At 38.1% G+C, this 22,130-nt stretch overlaps 3 protein-coding genes and 1 non-coding gene across 4 annotated transcripts; 1 reads left to right on the top strand and 3 right to left on the bottom strand.

The window, feature by feature from the left end:
- Positions 1-14,369: 14,369 nt before the first annotated feature.
- On the bottom strand, positions 14,370-15,576 carry LOC9646384 (sigma non-opioid intracellular receptor 1). The gene is made up of 3 exons (XM_002976166.2): positions 14,942-15,576; positions 14,736-14,885; positions 14,370-14,678 (listed from the first exon to the last, which is right to left on the bottom strand). The coding sequence occupies exons 1-3, from the start codon at positions 15,548-15,550 to the stop codon at positions 14,439-14,441; spliced, it is 999 nt and encodes a 332-aa protein (XP_002976212.1). The 5' UTR covers positions 15,551-15,576; the 3' UTR covers positions 14,370-14,438.
- A 2,259-nt stretch (positions 15,577-17,835) lies between these two features.
- On the top strand, positions 17,836-17,909 carry TRNAV-CAC. The gene has a single exon. It is a non-coding gene; the product is annotated as a tRNA-Val (tRNA).
- A 40-nt stretch (positions 17,910-17,949) lies between these two features.
- On the bottom strand, positions 17,950-20,205 carry LOC9648675 (pentatricopeptide repeat-containing protein At1g56690, mitochondrial). Its single transcript, XM_024681161.1, has one exon. The coding sequence runs from the start codon at positions 20,203-20,205 to the stop codon at positions 17,950-17,952; it is 2,256 nt and encodes a 751-aa protein (XP_024536929.1).
- Positions 20,206-20,329: 124 nt separating this feature from the next.
- On the bottom strand, positions 20,330-21,507 carry LOC112348505 (pentatricopeptide repeat-containing protein At4g21065-like). The gene is made up of 2 exons (XM_024681160.1): positions 21,045-21,507; positions 20,330-20,961 (listed from the first exon to the last, which is right to left on the bottom strand). The coding sequence occupies exons 1-2, from the start codon at positions 21,505-21,507 to the stop codon at positions 20,330-20,332; spliced, it is 1,095 nt and encodes a 364-aa protein (XP_024536928.1).
- Positions 21,508-22,130: the final 623 nt, after the last annotated feature.

The raw sequence follows: 22,130 nt of genomic DNA, 5'->3' as shown, positions 1-22,130 counted from the left end.
TGTGTGTGTTTGAGATATGGTTAATTATATAGTTAATTATAAAATTCAAAATAAATTTTTCATTGAGTTTAGAAAAATATTTATATAATTTTTCATATAATTTTATGCATTTATGATTTAATTTAACTGTATAATTTTTATATGTTTCCATATATCTTACCAGATCTATAAACCTTATGAATAGTCAATGTACTTTCATTCTAAGTATTCATTGTTTGTACTTCTGAAAATATCACAAGGTGCCTAACCTTTAAAATATGTCCAATAATATACTTTAAAGCTTCTTTTGTTTTAGTTCTTCTTTCATTAAACAACTAGTAAAACTTGTCATCCATTTTGAAAAACCTTTTGATATTCTAAAAGGTAATCTTATTTTTAATGAGTAGCCCTATAATGTCTTTAGAAAATTTATGTTCAACTTTTTAATTTTGGTCTGCTACACAGAAACCAGAACAATTATATACATTACTATAACTCAAATGGAGATTAAAATACTCACCTCATCTTTTTTAGAATGTCTAGATTTATTTTGTGGAATTTCTAAAGTTACCATCTCTTATTTTTCATTCTACTACAATAAAAATTAACTCAGAATGTATTCAAATGGGTTAGAAAATGTTTGTTCATCTTATTCTCTATTACAAAGGTAGATTGTTGTGATTTTTACATAACACTAGCTTTAGTGTTAACATCATTGCTTTATTCATATGACTTTATAGAGAAACTATATAATAAAATATATTTAAAACCAAACGATAATTTACCTTGGAATTAATTGCAATAGTCTTTAGTTTATCTGACTATAAAATAATTTCTATTTAGGGTATTATAGTGGTTTCATTGTCTTTTACATAATATAAAAACCTTTAGTTTTAAACTAAATTGAAAACGTTATAATTATTTACATTGAATCTAGTAAACAGGTGGTTAATTTCTTTGCCAAAACTATAATATGAATTTTAGTATGTGACATTACAGTTGTATCAATGTTTTTTATACATGGTGATAGATGGTGTTGAATTTCAATTTTGCATGATATTGCATCCAAAAGAGTTCTCTACAATTTACTGATGAATATATTATCTTATTCTAAGATAATTTCCTCTAGCATTTCCAATATTTGAACCATTTGTTCAAAGAATAATTTCACCATACCTTTTGCATTCACTTTTATTGTGGGTATAAACTATGTCATTTTCAAAAACCAATTCACAACCCGTGCTTGGGGGGAATTTTGTGATAAAGTTCATTATAAAAAGTTTCTATAGATGATCAAGGATTGGGAGGTTTTGTTATAAACCTAGTCATAACTTTCACTACTAATATATTTGGCATGTATTTACATAGTTTTGTATATTTTTATTTATATTCAGTCAATGATACTTTCTCTTGAGCAAACTTATAGTTTTGGGCACTTTATTATATCCTTTAAAAAGCCTGTCATGACACTTTTTAAAAGTTATTTTCCTTAGTTCCTCTTTTGAATATACACCCTCGTTTGTTTATAATAAATGAGTCCATTACATTTTATATAATCTACTTTCTCTTTATTGGGCAGCTTGTTTTATTAAAGAATATCTCATGTCTCTTTTTCCTTAGCAACACCTTCTATATTAATTCATTGTCCTTATACACTATCCACATATTATTCTAAAAGGTTGTTATTGTGTTAGATACCATCAACTCTAGACTTGCTTTCCGAATTATAACATTTGCCACAATATTGATCTTCTCTAACTTATGCAATCAAACTTAATTAAAGCATTAACCCACCAACCTTGTTTTCCCCAAATGTTAGGTTGTGACAAAAAGTGTTTTAATCTTACATTATCTATGTATACCTTGAAATGTTATGCTACCACTCTTCAAGCACTTTGACTATTAGGAGATAAATGCTATTTCCTAACCTTTCAAACTCAAATTCTCATCACCTTCATTGCACAAACTCAAGCTCTTCCAAATGCCCTAAATGTCATAACTGTTATTCACTCATTAGGCTTTTATACAAAGAGATGAGGATATTTTAGGAATTAAAATATTTTAAGTGCTTTAAGTTATATTTTGCATCCCAACAAGTGACCAACAACAAGTGAGTGAGTAAGCCCTAGGGAAAAGAGAACCCACAGCCTAGTTGTAAAAATCATGTTGTTCAAACACCCAAAAGAGAAAAATGCAAACAAAGAAAGAAAAATAAAATAAAAAACCAAAAGAAAAGAAGAGAAATAAAAAAAAAGAAATAAAGCAAAATGTAGTGTGAAATTTAATACTAGAGGAAAACCCAATAGGAAAAATGTTAAATGCAAACTAGACACTTGGAAAAATAAAGAAGAAAAAATGAGAAAAAAAAAGAGAAAAAGAAAGAGGTAAAGAGACCAAATGATAGCAAAAACTAAATTTTGATTATAAATGCAAGGTTTTCAAACTTATGGAATGTCACCCTCAAAAGTTTTAGTAATATGGTGATGGATCCCAATAGTGGTAAATGCTAAAGTGAGTGAAAGTGTGAAGGAATGAATGAGGCCAAGAATGTCATATCACTCCACTATAGCCATAAATACTTTTTGATAGCAGTAAAAATTATCGAAATCCAATATACCATTTACAATAAAGATTTTACAGCATAGCACTTTTGGAGTGATGTTTCTTAAGCTAGCATCATCCAGCATATAAAGAATGCCCAAGCCACTTTCTTGAGCAAACTGACAATTGACAACACTTTTCTTTGGCCCTAGGCATTTATGGATAAATGCCACCACTGAATAAGCAATGTTTCAACACTTTAAATTGTTCATAGTAGTTGTGACTTGTAATTTTAGGCCTCTTCACTATCATAACCATTCATTTTGAATATCAAGGACTATAGATAGGAAGTAGATGAAATTGCTATAATCTTAATGTGGGTAACTATTATGAAGAATGAGCAATGGTGTGTAGAAAGAATGGTGTGTGATTTGGTTGTGACTTTGTGGTGATGAAGGTAATAAATGGTGAGATGAAATGAAGGTAATAAATTCAAAAATAGTTAAGGAGTCAATGACCACTTTAAGCTTGTTCTTTGTACCTGCCTAAGGCCTTGTGCTGCTCATCAAGGGCAAGGATCTCTAAGTCAGTGAAGCTTGTTTGCGTCAAAAAGTTGGAAGTTTTCAACATGGAGCAAAAATAGTGCAAGTGATGTTATGAAAGCAGGAGCAATCTAGTCCTCAAATAAAAAGGTTAGGCTAACCATGTGATCACTCACCACTTGGTCCTCAAATAATGTTGGCAATCACTATTCCCACATCAAAGGTGGCAAACACCAAAATTGGAATGTGTGAGAGAGAGTAGTTAAACTTTCACACCTCACATAACAAGCATTGTTAAAATAAGTATTAAAAGTTTGAGTGTTTTTTAGTTTTTAGCCCTATTATCTGATTCTTTTTATAGATGCTGCTGTCCATCCAGTGGCATAACCTTCTACTTCTGTAACACTCCCATGATGGACCTTCATTGACACTGCTTCTTGTCCTTGCATCTCCAAAGTTGCATGTGCCATAGCTCAAAAGTAACAGCAGCACCATTGCTAAAAGAAATCAAACCTCACTTTTAGCTTGCTCAGCCCATCCACGTGGACAGCCAAATCAGTTTTAAGTATATGTGAAGTGCACTTCAAAACAATGTTCAAATGTTAAGAAACTGATTCCGGTTTGGTCATAAAGTTATGTCCTTCCTGAATCATATACATAGTAGATATGTAATTGTGACAGTAGAGAGACAAAACTGTGGTCAAGGTTCAAGAAGTGTAGTTTTTTAACGGATATCCATTGTAGCTTTTATTTCTCTCGCACTCTTCAGGTTCACAATGCTTTTTCCTATCTTCTTCTGCCTTCTTGCTTGCTTACAATGGTGGAGCAAGCTATGGTGGCTCAGGATCATGCTCCCCTTGGAGAAGTTAATTTTTTAGTGCTCTCCCTTCCATTCTCAAAAGCGAGTTGTAAAAATCTGGCTTCAATGCTAGAAACTGCTATTTGTAACCTAGAATCTGTGTTAAGATTGTCTAGATTCTTGAGTCTTGATTCACCTTTCTATTGCACGTTTATGCTGGTGTAAGACTTTTATAAAAAGCTTTCTTTCCAGTAAATCCACTCCTGCCAGCTCTATGTCTGGCAATTTGAATCAGCCCTGCAAACAATCCCCAATCTCTTGTAAATGTCATAGGAATATCATCAAAAAAAGATATTGACATTGAAGCCATTGCAACTATTATCCTACCATAGAGCCAACCTTGCTTGGTAAAACCAAAATGTTTATTATGGGAATCACAGCCCAGTTGGACTCAACTTGTTATTGCTATCGCACTAGCTCATCTCTTAGCTGCGCAGCTATAAGATGAGTTAGTGTGATAGTAATGCTCATATGTGCTAAAAAATGCTGATGTTCCTGCAAAGTGCCATTATAACTTCTTACAGTCTGCCTTAAAAAACAGCTGATGCAAAAGAGAGGATGTCCGTCTACATGTGTGCTACTGCTCTAGCACTCAACAGATCACTGCAATTTCTACATTGAAGCCCTGAATAAAAATTCAATCTGAGATAAACATATTGTAAGGAAGGCTGCTCCTGTATCCTTTCTCTTCATTGCTTCATTTGAATGCCAAGCCAAGGAGAACTAGCAGGTCCAATTCAGATGAAAGCTGTAAAAGAAAGATCAAGTGTGGCATGCAGTAGAAGGAATCCATCATACTAACCTGCAGTGCATTGGGCGTCATTGGTGAAGGAGATTGCATTGGATGAGATTTTTAATGCGTTCAGCTTGGTAACATAGCAAACATCACACCATATATATAAAAAGAGAATAGAGGACACCAGTGCTTATTTAGATATTACTCGCAACTTTCATGCTGGAGGTGTCTAGCACATTAGATGGAATATTTAGTTGCATCTCCCATAGCCGCGCTGGCAGCCCGCGCCACAGTACTCCGATGTCGATCCGCAGTAGCCAAACTGGCTGCAGCACAGGCCCGAGTTGCAGCGGCGTCCTCTACCCTGACGACCGCAACAGGGACCGCCTGTATCACATTGAGCTTCCACCACATTGGCGTGCTCCACCATTGCAACAACGAGCATGCACAAGAAGAAAGCAGCGAAAGCACGAAGGGACGCCATTGCAAACAGTAGCACTTTAACTATGGATAGAGCTGAGCAGTGTTTGATTGAATGGAGAGGCGGGGCGCATTTATATAGCGGGGGGGTTGCAAGCAAAGTCCATCACAACTTTTGAAAACCTAGAGCGCAGTTTTGTTCGCATCGCAATTACATATTTTGCTAAAAGACTTTAGCTCCATGATCTACCAGTTTCTGGAAAGACTTTAGCTTCATGATCTACCAGTTTCTCGATTTCGCCCATAGATTGAATTTTGGAGGAAGGTGACACAGTGTACACGACCATGACACATTTGCATTTGACAAGACCTTATCGCTTGACCATTTCGAAGTTTCATAAGAAGCATGCGTGGTTGAATCCTGTAGGATGTTTCAGAAACCAACTGTTTTCAGTGACGAAGACCGGTGGGTTCCTTCCTTATGTAGTTGAGAATCTTATAAAATCCCGGACATGGCACAATATTCAGCCAGCTATCTTCAAAAGACTGCATGTAAATAAAGCATCATTAGACAGGGTGCGAGGCAGTCTTCTGTGCAATGGAAATGCAGCTCGCTTGTAAGTTTGTGGTTGGTTTATACTATGCATTGTTGGGGAGAAACCAAAATAGGTTGAAGCAAAATCTCAGGCAGCAGTAACAGCTACTCGGGCAGCTAAAGCAGCGCAAGCCCACACACCAGCTGCGGAATCAGTCAACTCTGAGACAGAAGTGGTGTTGAGATGATAGAAGGGAGCAGCAACCCACAGGAGGGAACGCTTTGATGAAAAAAAATCACCAACAATATCTTCTTGCCAGCCTTCGAGGCTCTGTTGAGATTGCTAAAAGGCTCGAGCTGATCTAGACGTGTATCAGATGCAAAGCTTTGGGGAGGCTAAACGAGGAGCGTCGAAAGATGAAGGCTGAGGCGGAAGAGAAGTCGAGGAGAACCGATGAGAGAGCACAGTTGGACAGGTCGGTTGCCGTGGAGCCGCGCTCCAGAGTTTGACGGCGACGAGGAGGAGCATCGATGTTGAGGAGCCTATTCATACTCAAGAACCGAGGCCAGTCTTAGGTAATTCTTGCTTTGCTTTCCGTTTTCTCTGACTTATCTAATTCTATCATGTTTCAGAGGATTTTCTAGCATACGCTCCAATGACGGGTGACTTCTGGCTAAATGATGAGGGGCAACACGAACATATCTTCTAGGCAGCGTCAAGTGTGCAAGGCTCAAAGATTCACGCCCTGTTGATCGGAATTGTAATACAAGTACTTGATCTTGGATGTTTTTCGTACTCATCAAGAGGGGTCCGAGTTGAAGCAAGTTCATATGAAAGGTACGTTTTGTAGCATTAACTAGATACCTTGGTGATGTCCCTGCCGTGCGTGAACGACTCTGAACGTCTTTCCCGGAGAACTCATACAACAAATGTCCACGAGAACTCAGTCAACAAATGTCCACTTCGGAGTTTACCGTGATAGACGACCGTTTACATGGAGGTTTGTAAATGTAAGTCCACTTATCAAGCGGTTCGTGATGGCCAAAGCTCCTTGACAGTTTGGATTTATGGAACCCTGAGGATTGGGTGCATGGTGGAAAAATCACAGTTTACAGCGCGTTGTAAGTCTTCTCTGGAATGAAGAGTGACTGTAGTAAAATTCAACATCGCCTCGCATGTCATGAGCAGGATCAGTCCATGCATTCCCAAACTGTGGTATAAAAGCTGCTCTTTTGTGTTGTCCATTTCACAATATCTTACTGAGAATCCTTTCAGGTTGATGATGTTTACCATGGGCAATGTGGTCCAAATTTTTCATAAATGACCTACTTATGGCTTGATCACAGTGACTTGGTAGCATAACTTAGCAGAGCAGCTCTCCCCCAACAAGTACAACTCATTCCTTGAGTACTCTGGAAAGTTTCTAAACCACTCAAGCAGGAATTGGAGACTATTTGGAGGCTACACAAGAATTCTCATAAGGAAAGAAAGTTAATTTTCAAATCAGAGGTTGGTGTAAGGGAAACCAGTGCATGAGGAGACTTGCTTATAAAGGGCTTCAAATGTATAATAGGAATAATATTATGTAACTCTTTGTTGAGGGTGTTTTGTCATTATTTTGTGTTTGGCTTCAAAGCTTAAGCTTTATACCATATGAGTTGGTGAAGTATCTATAATTTTTACGTTAGACCATCAACTTTGTTTGGCTATATTTCACATATTAGTTTTGGGCATTAAAATGCTTTAAGACTATTCCAATATTGTTCCATACTTCTATTCTTTTACTTGTTTGTTATATGCTTGGAAGTTTAATTCCATTCCTTTATAGGTTAAGACTTTGAAACTTGAGTTCCACACTATTGCCTTTAACACAAGGGTTAAATTTCAATTTATATAAAAATAGAAGTTAACTCTAGGGTTTTAGTTATGGTGATTGTTATGTTATGGTAATTTTCCATAGGGTTTAGATATGCACATTTGGTGTTAATGTTTTGGCTTTATATTTAAGACTTGATCACAAAGATTATATTTTTATATATCCATATTGTACTATTACCTAAATGTATAGATGGGTTTATTATTGTAAGATTTTATCCATATTCTATATATTGTTACCTACATTGATACTTTTTTATTTTATAAGTATATGGCTTTATGACATGAGTTTGATGCTAAATTATATGAAGGCAGATTGAACAATGATAGTTAGTTGCTTTGTAACTAGTGATTGCTCATAATTTTAGTCAAGGATTATGCTTAGGTAAATGATTATTTAGCAGTGATGAGTCTGTTTGTCATATGGTACTACAAAGGATCATCTTGTTATTTGTGGTAATGAATTACATTGAGTTGTGGACATGAATATTCACTCTTTATTAATGTGTAATTAGGTATTATTGAAGGATTGGTTTCAAATACTAAATATAGTACTTTCAACTTTGGTTAGCTTGGTGTTGAGTAGTGATTTACTCTTATTATCTTTTAGCTTTATTTTAGTGTTGATGATATTAAAATAATGTCTTGATATTAATATTATTAGAGTTAAGATTAGAGTGAGATGAAATATTTTTCCATGGGCATATTAAGAAAGTTAAATTTTCCATCTGTGATGATTTAGATAGTTGGTGATCAATTGGGCTTTCTTTAAATATTGACATTTAGTTTTACTAGTATTAATAAAGATGATATTGATGATTTGGTTATATATTTATATTGTTAACATTTGTGCATTTTGCTAGTTTGCAACTATATTAATATTCAAAATGAATTGAGTAGCAAGTTGAGGTAACTATTGTTTGATTTGATTTGAGGGTATTGATTATTGATGATTTTAATTGCCTTTGATATTGTTGCGAATATGACTATGAATATCAAAAATTATCTATCAGTTAGTCGTTTCATATATTCTTTCCTTACTACCACGATGGCAAGAGGTTAGTATTGCTGGACCTTTTATTAATTTCCACCTAAACTAATTGAGAAACTGATCATCCTATATATACTTATGCCAGATAAATATAAAGTAGGAACTCCTATGTATTTTTTACTGAGCATACTCGGCCCGGTAGAAGAAATTCATATGCTGACTTGTAGTTGCTAGTGTGAGAACCCCCACAATATTGAGTTTATTCCCTTAATATTTGCCAAATGATAGCTTACCAAGTTTGTCAAACACCATCACTATCATGCATTTTGTATTAGTTTCATTCAGTTCCAATTGCTATTTATGGAAAGTGTTTAAATTTGCTAATTTAGCATAGCTATGAAATGTATAGATTGTCCTGAACACAATAGTGCTAGGCCCATATCCAATTTGCAATTTAATGTTATTATATATTTAGTAAGTTTTGAGTTAGTCTCTGTGACTAAGGGTGAAAGCCCAAAGTGTGTTTCTCTAGGGAGGGGTTGTGGGGGGTTCCAAAAATATAGTTAAGATAGTGGGTAGGTTGAGCATGGCTGAGCAACTTGAAGCTACATAGTTTAGCTCCGTTTGTGTGCTTATTCTTGTTCTGTGTTCGACTTGGGTCTAAGCCCAAGTTTCACACCATGCTAGTTGGTGGAATACCCATATCCTCATATTAGTCCACCAATATGCTGAAATAGCATTAGACTCCATTTGGTTAGGATATTAAAAGTTTTAGGTCTATTCCAAATCACTTTGTATTCTTGTCCTTTTGTTCCTTGGGCTAAACACATAATTTTATCAAGAGAAGAAAACACTAAATTAGATCACTAACTTAAATAGCCTTTGATAAAGATGATACAATTGTTAAAAGACATCATCATAATCATTAGCATGTCCAAATGTGCACTAAAAAACATCTAAGAAAATGTTCCAGTTGGCTGCACTTAAACCATTGCACCACCACAATGCCATCCCTTGGAGGCACGTGGGAAACTCATGTAAATGCTGAACATCATCCCAAAAATGATAAGTAATAATCATTGTAAAATGATCAAATCAATGGTACCTATCATCCTTAAAATTCTTATGGAAAAACTTTTGTTGAATGCAAAGATTAGTAGTAAGAGTGGGAAGAATTGTACCATGTGCTGTAAATGCCACTATCAATTAAGTTTGATTGTTTAACTACAACTACATAACATTGAGTAATTGCACTATTTGTTGCTTTAAAGTCAAAGGAGGAGTAAGTTACTACTTTGCCATGAAGATGAACGAAAATGAAAAAAATAAAATTGAAAAAGCTATAAAAAAAAGTGAGACTAGGAAAATGCAAAAGCTAAATTAAAACCAAAATCCCAAATCAAAGCACTCCTTAATGTGATTGCATGAAATATAAAATGGGAATACAAAAATGTGCATATCAATTAGGCTAAAAACTTTAGCTTATATATAGAAATATAAATATATGGCATTGTACTTGTACACTTGAACCTTATAAAAATATTATATTATCATTTTTAGGCTATTATATATGTAAAATGTTCTTATTTTAAAATAAAATAATTATTAAAACCTTCAACTTGTTAGTCATAAAAATAACTAATAGTGCAATATTAATAATAACACTAACAACAAAAATAATAAAATATCCAACACACTACACTGACTTTCTAAAGAATCTTTACAAGCAGCACCTGGTGTAGTACTCCTGTTCATCAGAATTGCTATCAGGCTCTTGAGACTGGCACAGTGGGGTGGGCATGTGAAGAGTTGTAATTGGACCTACATAATAATTTGCAACAACCCAGGTGTTATGCCTCTCTAGCAAAAGGACATTAGCATGGAACATTGTGTCTCCAAGTGTTGCAAATGTTAAACTTCCAAACGCAGCAATTAATGACCCGAGATGAAGACTTTTGTTAACAATGGCCTAAAGTGAACAACACCAAGTTAGTTGTGATAGAAAAATCTACGAGATTTATCTTAGCGTCAACCCGTGTAGTGTTGGAATTGTCAAAACAGTTTTGCCATGTAGCCAGCGCCCGCGAGAAAACTAGCTTCCGCTGCTGATCTAGGTTTTTTTTTTTCGTCCTTCCTTGTGGATCATATAGCCTACTTTGTCCCTCCTTCCACTGGATTGATCATAGGAAGGAGTACCTCGAGAAACATCAAAGAAACCTGAAATTATAGGGGGAAGGGTTTAGGGCTATGCTAAAGTCGAGGAATTTTCTGCTAGTAACTTATGCCCATAATGGGCATTTTTCTCTGGCAAAGTCTTCTTTTGATGATATGCAACAAAAGAATGCCGTGACGTGGGGCATCATGCTTAAAATGTACGGAGACAATGGTTACCTCGAAAATCTCATAGAAATGTTCAACGCCTCGCCGCAGTGGAACGCAATCTTGTGTAACATTCTCCTCCTAGCATATGCCAAGTGTGGGCAAACACTTAAAGCTCAGGAGATTTTCTATGTGATGCCCTGCAAAAGTCTCGTTTCTTGGAACACCATGATAACAAGAGACTTCTTCTCACAAGTTGAGCTAATCTATCAAAGAATGCCCATGTACGATCAAGTGTCATGGAATGCCATGCTTGCAGCATATGCCGTGCACGGGCATCTGCAAAAAATGAAGGATTTGTTCTCCAAGATGCCGGTTAAAGACTCCGTGTCCTGCAACACTGTTCTAGCCGCTCTAGGAGACCGAGGCCTTGTTAATGACGCAAGATGCCTCTTTGACGAGATGACCAAAAGAGACATTGTGAGCTGGACGTGCCTTCTCCAAGCAAATGCCTCTAGAGAAGAAAACCAAGAGTTTCTAGCGATCCGCGATAAAATGCCCGCCTGGAACAGCGTCTCCAACCTCGCAACGCTGCAAAAATACATCCAAATCGGCCAGCTCGAGGCCGCCAAGAACGCATTCGATTCCCTCGCGGAGATCCGGAGCGTGGCGGCGTGGACGGCGATGGTGGGCGGCTATGGCGACTCCGGCCACCTTGGCGCCGCCACTGCCGTCTTCCACAAGATGCCGCAGTGGAGCATCGTGTCGTGGACAGCGCTGCTGCGAGCACACGCGCGAGACTCCGCCGCCGCCGCGCGCAAGATCTTTGTCGCGATGCCCGGGAAGAACATCGCCTCCTGGAACGCGATGCTCGCCGCCAGCGCTCAGAGCTTCGAGAGCTCGGATCTCCTCCTCCACCGGATGCCCGCCTGGGATCTCATCACCCTCACCGCCGTCGTCGCGATCTTCTCCCAATCCGGCCACATTGATCGCGCAAGGGTGTTCTTCGACGCCATGCCCGAGAAGGATCCCGCGTCGTGGAACGCGATGGTGGCGGCGCATGGGCGGCGGCCAGGCGGCGCCGCTGCGCTGGATCTCTTCCAGGAGATGCTGCTCGAGGGCGTGGCCGCAGACGCCACGACGATCAAGAGCGTGCTGGCGGCGCTGAGCCACGGCGGCGATTCCCGCGCCGCGTGTTGCTGCTTCGCGTCGATCGCGAGCGGCGATTTCGCCGGGACGATCGACTCCCCGAGCCACGATCACTACAGCTGCGTGATCGACGTCCTGGCGCGGTGCGGGCGATTGGGAGACGCCCAGGAGCTGCTCAAGGCAATGCCCTTCCCGGGCGACGCCGCGGCCAGGGTGAGCTTGATGGCGGCGTGTAAGACTCACGAGGATGTCGCGCGGGGAGTGGTAGTGGCCAGGGATCTCCTCCGGATAGATGGGGATAGCTCGTCTTCGTGGCTCTCACTTCTAGCCAACATGGTCAAGCCCTAAAGAGAGAATCGCGTTATTTAGTTATTTTAAAATTTCATAGATTAATACTTAATATATATTAATGTAAAAATAATTGTTTTAATTTCAACATCTAACAAACATACTATTTATATTTTCAATATATAGTATATATGATTATTTGAACAAATGAATATTTAAGAAGTTGTATTTGTATATTTAATGTTTTAATTTTAGAATAAAAATTTTATATTCAAATTTAAATTTTTTATATTGTGAAGTTTATAGAATATTATTGGATCTACTTTTATTTTTAATTTTATAATTTTTTAAAAAAGCACAAATATGGTCTAAAAGATAGAAAAAAATACAGTTTGGATTTATTTAAAATACATTACTAAATAAAAATAATATAAAAAATAAGGTTAAATATCTTTTAATAAAGGTTTTATAAAAAATTATTGTATAAAATAAATTTTGTAAAATATAGATAATACTTCTATTTTGATTAATCAATCATAATACAAAACAAATTGTTGAAAACTTTTAAATTATTTTTTGTTGTTATATTTATTATTAATTAAACTATATTTATTTGTTTATTTTAATTTATGTTAGTGTATTTCTGATTTTGTTTTCTTTCATTAATTGCTCTACCACCAGGCCACATGCTCTAATAATACTTAATTTATCATGTATTTTAACATATGATAAATTTATATGTATTATAGAAATGTTTAAAGTAAAATATTTATGTGAAAATGCTTCTTTCAACATTAATTAGCATATCATACTTTTTTAATTTTAAAAAATATTTAAAAAATTTATTTAATTACTTAGTGTTTTAATTTAACATTAATTTTATTTATTTACCATTTGAAATGAAAACAACTTGCAAATCTAAAGTTTTCTCAAGATAGACCACCCACTTTCTTTATGAACCCTATTGTCCCTCTAAGGGAAGATATAACACAGTAAGGTACTTTACTGGCAAGAACAAACATCAAACGATCTGTGCCAAGAACAGTGGCAGTGACAGAGCCTGAAATGGAGAGCCGTGGACAAATACATGGGGCATTTCGAATGATCAATGCTCCATCCTATGGAACTGCAGATGAGATCTACTTTGGCATGAGTCCACTAGCTCTAAACTCTGTTGGTATTTCGAGCACTGCTCCATGGCTGAGATAGGCTCAAGTTTGATGTGCCAGGCGACGATAAAAAGATCACCACCAGAGGACATCTAGAGAAGAAGGAAACCCTCTTCAAGGAGCCACAGGCCACCGATAATCGTTGACCACAGTTTCTTGGGACTTGATCAAGACCTGGTTGGCCTTTGCATCCAATTACCACTAGTTAAAGTAACCAAATGGAAAGATTTCCTAGTGCACCTGAAACGTTCACTTCTCTTGCGAGCACGGCAACTTGGTCAAGACTAGTCATCCAATTTCCTTGCTGAAAATCTCAGAGTTCCAGCATAGAACTTTCAACCACACTTACATTAATTATTGAAAACGAGAGAGCGAAACAACTTATTCAGCTGCGATTTGCAACAGGAGATTGCAGCAGCATCTGGTGTTGTGTTTTAGCTCTAGCTGCAGCTGCCATATCCCCTCTGGCATCTCCAACCACAATGATCACGTTGAAGCTTTTTAGTGGGAGAGTCATTCCGCTTGAACGCTTTCTAGTCGCCAAGAGGCCTGGCTTGGATAAATTCTTGGAAGAGATTGAACAGTTTGTACGAGATTTTGATCTTCACAGAGGCACAAAATCTACATCGACAAGATCTTATACAGACTAAACCCAACTGACATGCATCACCTTTACAGAGATTCTTGCTCCCCCAAGAGCACAGAAAAGAAAATGATCAAAACGACCCATCCTAAAGGGAAGAAGGTGGTAAGGATCTCCCTTGACTAGAGCAAGATCTCAAGCACACAGTGACGACTCCTTTTGCTATCAGTCCCAGAATGGGATTTTGATTTGAGCATTCAAGAACAAAAGGGGTCACAAAGATCAGGAGCTCAATCTTGTGGGTGATTTGCTCCAGAGAATTGCTGGAGCGAAGGACATAACTCAAGCACTGGAGCAAGAAGCGGGGATAGAAACATTGATGTTGTTGTCGTATGAAACGAGATTTGATGTAAAGAGAACTTAACGTCAACTTTACAAGGTGTAAAATCTTCTACGTTGGAATTGTCAATACAGTGGAAGGAAACGTGAAGCGATACTTTAAACAGGAATTGACGATCCTCTTCGTCATGTAACCAGCGCCCGCAAGAAAACTCCCCGCATCAAAGCTTCCAGCGCTGTACTGCACGATCCAAGTGTTTTTGTCGAGATGGATCACCGAGGCTGCCCAGCGATGGTGGTTCCACCACTCGCCTTCTTCGTGGATCGTGTAGTCAAGTTGTCCCTCCTTCCACTGGCAAGAGAAAACCATGGATCGATCATAAAAGAAGGGAAGGAAGCAAAGCAGTACCTCGATCACTCGGCCGGCAAGAACAAACATTAAACGATCCGCGGGTCTCCTGCCAAGAACACCGGCTGTGACGATCGGGTAGCCCCAGATGGAGAGCTCTTCCGCGGGGGACGAGTAGAGGCGGCATCTCGAGTGGATCAATGCTCCATCCTGTGGAAGCATCGCAGATCAAAAGAGCTTTCCAAAAGGAGAGGAGGGAGGTCTACCTCGGCAAGCGTCCACTTCGTGGAGCTCCCTGTGCAATTGGAGATCTCCTTGCCACGAAACACGCGCTGGATCCTGTGCTGGAGGAATCCTATCCTGTCCGCGGGCCTGATTCTAGCTCTCGACGCGGTGGCCATTTCGATCACTGCTCCAGGGCTGAGATGGGCTCGAAATTGGCGAGCCAGGATCACCGGCGCAACGATTTCTGCGAAGATCGTCACTGCCGTGGCCACCGCCAACACCCAGAGGAGCCATCTCCGTCTAGATCTGGGGAAGGAATCCCTCTTCGAGGAGGCCACCGATTTCTCTGCCGCAATCTCTTCAAAGACTGGCTCCAGGACCGCGGAGCCGCCGCGCGCCGTGGAAGAAACACTCGGAGAGGAGAAATCGAAGAGGGAGGGGCTACTAAACCTGTGATCTCCAGGTGAAGGAAGAGGGGATCCAAATGCTCTGCTGAGGGCATTTCTGAGAGGCCCAAGCATTCCTCGCCTAGAAGAGGAGCCGCTGGGGCGAAGATCTCGAGTAGCATTCAAGCTATCCACACACATCGAGCACTTGCATTGCGCGTCCTTCCTGCATTTCGGGAAGTAGCTGCCGCGCCCACTGCTCATCGTCGCGGATCCACTGCTCGGATGAACCCTAAGATCAGGGTTTGCTATAACGGTCGGGTTCTTCCTTCTTAATGACATTTTTACTGGAGTTTTATTTTAGAGAAATGTGTTTATTTAAACTTTTCGTTAGTATTTTATTTTTGGGAATATATTACGAATCTCCAGGTATATTTTAGGATATACCTTAATCTAACGGTTGTGATTTTTCGCTTTTAAACTTCTTTTTCTACTATAAAATATATTTAGCTGGTGGTAGATACATATTTCCTTCTTCTTTTTTTTTCTTTTTCAGTAACTTTGTAGGTTCCAGTTATGAATTACTTGTAATACTATACTCTAGATTAGCAAGAGACATCTACATCTTTTAGTTTCTTTTAAATTATAAAACATTTTGAACCATAGCATAATTACATTTAGTTAAAGTACTTCTTATTAAACACTATTTAAATTTACATTTTCTGTATATATAGTAATGATATGGCATACAAATTTTCTTTTGTTTTTTTTATTAATGCATTTTTTGTTTTGTTTGTCATTTTTATACTTTCTTGTGTGTCATTTATAATCTCATTTACCCATTTGTTTGTTTGGTTTACATCTCTTACCTACTAGTTTGATTATTCACACTTTTTGTTACACTTCACCCTAGTTTTTAAAAGTAAACTAAATATTTTTGCAGCATAACAAATTATTATAACTATAAAGTAAAATTAATCTTAAAATTATGTATTTAAAAAAAATCTCTAATAAAATTTCTTTTATTATTTTTATATAACTTAAAATACCTTAACCTATTAATTAGTTAAACTATAAAAAACATATTTAAATTAAAGGTAAGAATATTTAAAAATAAAAATGTTTTTACTTTATTTTATTATTGAAGATGGATTTATTTTGGTGTTTGCCAAAGTGAATATTAATTTGCCTATACTCAAATTTATAAGTTTTTTTTAAACATATGTAGCAAATATTTTATTTTAAAAAAAATAAGAATAATATAATACTATATAAAGTAATTTTTTATGCTGAGAAGAAAATTATTTAATCTAGTTTTAAAACATTTTAGCAATTTTCATAATAGTTTGTCTTTAGATGTATATTCTAATATACTTTTTATTATAACAAGGCTAGTAATTATTAAGATTGAGGCCTTAATACAATATGACAAATGGTAGGGAATCATTATTATAAACTTTTTCCTTCTCTAAATGAGAGCTTTTTCCTCAATTAGGATTTTTTAATGAAAATTATTATAAAAATCTTTAGTTTTTGAATAATTCTAATTCACTTTAAGTTTTTAATTCTTAACTATCAACCTATCAATCCTAAATAAATTAAATTTAAATTTAAATTAATGAATCTTCATACCCTCTAGATTATAGAAAAACAATTGAGTGTAAAATTATAAAACTCAATAATGTTATTTTTATAAGTTTAATAACTTAACTTTAAAGTTTAGAGTTTATGTAGGTGGGTAATTTTTCCTAGTGGTTTATAAAGATCTAAAGGATTAACAACTACAATTCTGGATAGTTTAAAAACTTTTATTTGTTATTATTAAGTGGGGAAAAAATTATAAATAAAGTAAACAATATATAATTGTAGAAAATCACAATCATTCATTTGATATCATAGAATATACTTATATATTCTAATTCTTATATAAATTAAACAATATTTTAATAAAAAATATAGTGATTTAGGTTACTATCATTATATATATAGAAGAATAAATTCACTTCTATTAAATAGTTAGTTATGTTTGGTTTGCTTTAGCATAAGGTACCTAAAATATTCAAGTATATTTTAAGATATTCCTAATGGTTTTGCTGTTAGTTAAGGTTTAACAGTTATTTATCACTAATAAAATATGGTCCTTAGAGAGCATACTGCATAGTATAGGATATTTCTTTATATTTAAGAATTTAATTATGTTCTCAGTTATTTTATACTTAAAATAAGAACTTAATAATTTAAAACAAATTATATTATCAATTTTAGGATATTATAAATTCTTACATAAAATTAATAAATTCTTCAATTCATAATAGTTTTTAGCCATAAAAATACCCAATTCTATTGTATTTATAATATTCTAGATAGCATTAATAACAAAAAAATATTACTTTTACAAAGCAAACTAAATGGGTTTGCATAGTGCAACGAATGTTGTAGTATTGTTGAGGAGAAATGAATTTATTCAAATAATATGCTGCTAAAGAACTACTTAAGTTTGTTAAGTTTTTAACAATTATTTATTGTGTAACTGTACACCTATATATCATGTCTGGATGGTGTAGTTGGTTATCACGCTAGTCTCACACACTAGAGGTCCCCAGTTCGAACCTGGGTTCAGACAGTACTGAATTCCTTCTGGCCTTTAATCTTGTACTCTCAAGTTACCAAAAATCACCACAGGAGCACATGCCATTCTCAAATCTATGCAACCTATTAGCATCTTTTACAACGATCTTTCTTTTCACCAATCCAGATATCACCCTAGTAGCATCATGGCAGTCATAACACATTCTCAAGTTCTTTGTTATCCGTATAATTTCATCCCCCCCTTCTTGAGTGGACAGCAGCCCAAAGGCAAGTGCTAGTTTTTCACTATGTCGACAAAGGAGCTCTTCTTTCTCTTTCTGATCACCACCATAAAACGAAACTTCAGTCTTTAGCTTATAACCCGCTGCTCTTAACAGCCCGGTCAACCTTTCAAGCTCTGCATTAATCTCAGGGTGATTATCACCAACCACAAAAGTGTATGTCCCTTTACCAAAGTTGACGGTACTTATCCCTGGTTTCCTCCTAAAACCCCGTTGTCTCATGCTCTCCCTCAAAGACTCAAGAGCCATGTCTACGTCGACTGGGTGGGAATTGCAGTCATCCAAGTCAACATGCCTATTTGCATAGACATTGCCTAAGAGCACATAAGATGCCTCATTTCTGAGCTCCATTAGATGTTTTGCTGCTCTTTCCGCTCGACCTGAGCCTTCTTTCTTCTGGTTCCTGCATGCACCTAGAAGAGCATTCCATTCCGCAGCCGAAGGATGAAAAGGCATGCTGGATATCAATTCTTCTGCATCGTCCAAATGCCCAGATCTGGCAAGCAAGTCAACCATGCAGCAATAGTGTTTCCTTTCCGCTCCAATGCTGTAATCCAAACCCATACTTCTGAAGAAATCGCGTCCCAATTGCACCTTGGCATTGTGACTACAAGCTTGTAGGATGCACACAAAGGAAATACTGTCTGCACTTGCGCCCTGTAACTGCATTGACTCGAACACCTTCGCTACATGTTGCAACTGGCCATCCCTGGCATTTGCTGCAAGCAGAGAATTCCACGCAACTGTATCCGCTTCAGCCATATCCATGAAGGCTTCCATATCCTTCTCCTTCACATTCCCACTTTCTTCAGCACAGGCCATGAGGAATATAGTATAGGCATGCGTGTCCCTCTCAGGCATTTCGTCAAAGATTAGCTTTGCTTCATTCAGCATGTTCCGTCCGGCATAACCTCCCAGCATCACTGTCCATGCTACAATGTCTGTGGCAGGCATTAATCTGAAGACTTCATTTGCTTTCTCCATATCACCACATCGAGCACAAACATCCATGAACTTGGTCCATGAGACTATGTCGCGCTGCAGCATTGAGTGGAACAAGCTCTCTGCATTTTGAAGCATGTAGTCTTCTGCGTAGACCTTTATTATAGAAAGGCAAATGCTTCTGTTCCAGTGCGGGGCCAGTTTGAACAGCTCATGTGCTTCAGAACCATGCCCTGAATTGGCATATGCTGCAAGCATTGCATTCCAAGATACCGAATCTCTTTCTGGCATTTTGTCGAACAAATTTTTAGCTTCTTCATAGTATTCGTGGCTGGAATAAGTGCTCAGAATCAAAGTAGACGACGTTAAATCGTGAAACGGCATCATCTGGAAGATCTTTTTCAACATGTCAAGCTTCTGTGAATGAAGCCGAAGCAGAGTGATCCATACCATTTGGTCTCTCCGTGGCATCTGGTGAAACAGTTCAGTTGCTTCCTCCACCAAATCTTTGCGATAATAAGCCCCAAATAGTGCAAACCATGAAAACTTGGTTTTGTCACAGGGCATTGCATCAAAACACTCCTTTGCTTCTGCAATGTATCCATTCTGGCCATAACAAGTGATCATGGCATTCCAGGCTGCTGCATCTGTCTGAGGCATATCATCAAACAAAGCTTTGGCTTGTTTCACTTCACCAGTAGACCCCATCTTCTGGATCAAACCAGTAGAACGGAACATTTGTTGTCTCTCATCTGGAGCCAAATCAGGGATGATGTTCATGTTGCATCCATCAAGAAATCTTTGCGCCGTAACGCCCACATTCTCACCAGCCATCTTGACAGCCATCCAACTTAAGTACGACTTGGGAACCTCTTTCAGTGCCTTCCCTTTGTGCTTCCCAAAATGGAGGACCACATCTCCTAGTTTATTGCTTGAAGAAGTTTGACGATGATGATCTAGGGCCAGCTTTGCAAGTTTCCCCCATTTGGAAGTCGGTGGAAATGCTTGTGCCATCCATTCAAGATACTTCTCCTCAACATCTATGAGCGACTTACCTTTGTGCTTACCGAAAGGGACGATAGTCTCTGAGACCACACGATGAGACATGCCCCAATAGAATCGTATTAGGAACACAAAAATAAATTCGTTTTTTGTTATATTAGAAGTAAAAAAACATTATTTTTCTTTTCTTTATATTTTGTTTTCCTCTTTTTTTTACTCTCTTGTCGATTCACCAGTTGTTCTCGCAGGAACAAACGCCTTGTTCAAAACAATGGACTCGGCTAGCATCCTTCACAGTAATTTTCCTGCCATCATAAATCTTGCTAGCAAGACACATCATCTGATGGCAATCTGCACACATCCGAAGGTTGTTTTTAATCCTGATGTGCGCCCCTGCTGCTTCCTTGGAGTAAAGGATACCACAGGCTAAAGCCAGTTTCTCGCTGTGCTTGGCCAGAGCCATTTCCGCCAGAACCTCTTCCTTCCCACTGAATACAAGATCAATTCTGGGAACATACCCTTCATTTTTAAGTAGTCTGGTTAACGTTGCCAATTCTGCGCTAATTTCTTGGATATTGGGGTGACTCTTGTCGTCCATCATAAGCCTATGAGTTTCCTTCCCGACAGTGACGACGGTTATTGCAGGCTTTCTCGTTAGACCTTGTTCTCTCATTTTCTCCCTAAGAGATTCCAGAGCCATATCAATATCTACCTGGTCATTCTTGCTGCCCGAGTAGATGTTTCCCATAAGGACGTAGGAAGCCTCGTTGTTTAACTCCATTGCTTTCTTCGCTACTCTTTCTGCTCTGCGTACGTTTCCATCGCCCTGGCTTCTGCATGCCCCTAGAAGAGCGTTCCATTCTGCAGCAGAGGGAATAAAAAGGCATTGCACAAACCAATTCCTCGGCGTCATCCAGATGGCCAGCTCTTGCGAGCAAATCAACCATGCAGCAGTATTTCTGCTGGAATGGCACAGTCCGAACTTCTTCTGAAGACTTCACGCCCTGTTTGCACATCAAGTCTGTGGCTGCAAGCCTGCAGAAGACATACCATGGTGGCACCATCTGGATTTACGCCATAGAGCTGCATAGACTCGAACAGCTTCAGCGCATACTGCAGATCCCCTTGCCTAGCATTTGCTAAATCAACGCATTCCACGCTATAGGATTCCTTTTCCATGAGAACCGCCTTGCTGGCCTCCTCCATTTGCAAGCTAGTAGCCGATCCCACCTCAGCAGAAGCCATGACAAGAACTGTGTGTGCATGGATGTCTTTATCCGGCACCGCCTGGAAGACGCCCTCCGCTTCGCTGATCACGTTGAGCTCCACAAATCCTCGCAGCAGCACAGTCGACGCGACAGCATCTCTTGCTGGCATGAGATTGACCGCACTGACAGCTTTGTTCATATCTCCTCATCGCGCATAAACACCTAAGAGCTTTGTTGCTGTTTTTGTAGATACAAACCTTCAATTCGTTTAGTATAATCTTTTTCCTTTTGGGGAAGTTTTCCAATTTGTCAAACTCTATGCAACTCTCAAGTCTCCTATCTACGATTCGCCTCCATTGGCCTACGAGCCTCCCGAGGCGTTGCGTTTCTGTTCCGCCTGCAAATTAACTTTGCTCTTTCCGTACTAAGGTCAGTTCCACACTGGAACACACAGTGCACGTAGACCTAGGACCTTAGGCCTGAAAGCTGCTCTGCCAGGACTCACAGCTTGTTGCTTGATATGAGAATTATATCCTATATGCTTAAGCTGCGTACCAAAACATTCAGTATTTCTACCCCACATTCTTCGTGGCTTGTGTAGTCAAGTTGTCCCTCCTTCCACTGGCAAGAGAAAACCAACTGACTCAGGCGGCAAGAACAACGATTAAACGATCTGCTGCTAAGAACACCAGTCACCATAGAAACATCGCAGATCAGCCAGACCTTGGCACGCGTCCACTTCGTGGAGCTCCCTGTGATCTCCCTGCCATGGAAAACGAGCTGGATCTTGTGATTCTATCGGGCCTAATTCTCGCAGTATTT

The sequence above is a fragment of the Selaginella moellendorffii genome, unplaced genomic scaffold (genome assembly GCF_000143415.4).
Source record: "Selaginella moellendorffii unplaced genomic scaffold, v1.0 SELMOscaffold_30, whole genome shotgun sequence".
Lineage (NCBI taxonomy): Eukaryota > Viridiplantae > Streptophyta > Lycopodiopsida > Selaginellales > Selaginellaceae > Selaginella > Selaginella moellendorffii.
The sequence above is the reverse complement of the archived record's forward strand: the minus strand, read 5'-3'. Positions and strand labels throughout refer to the sequence as shown.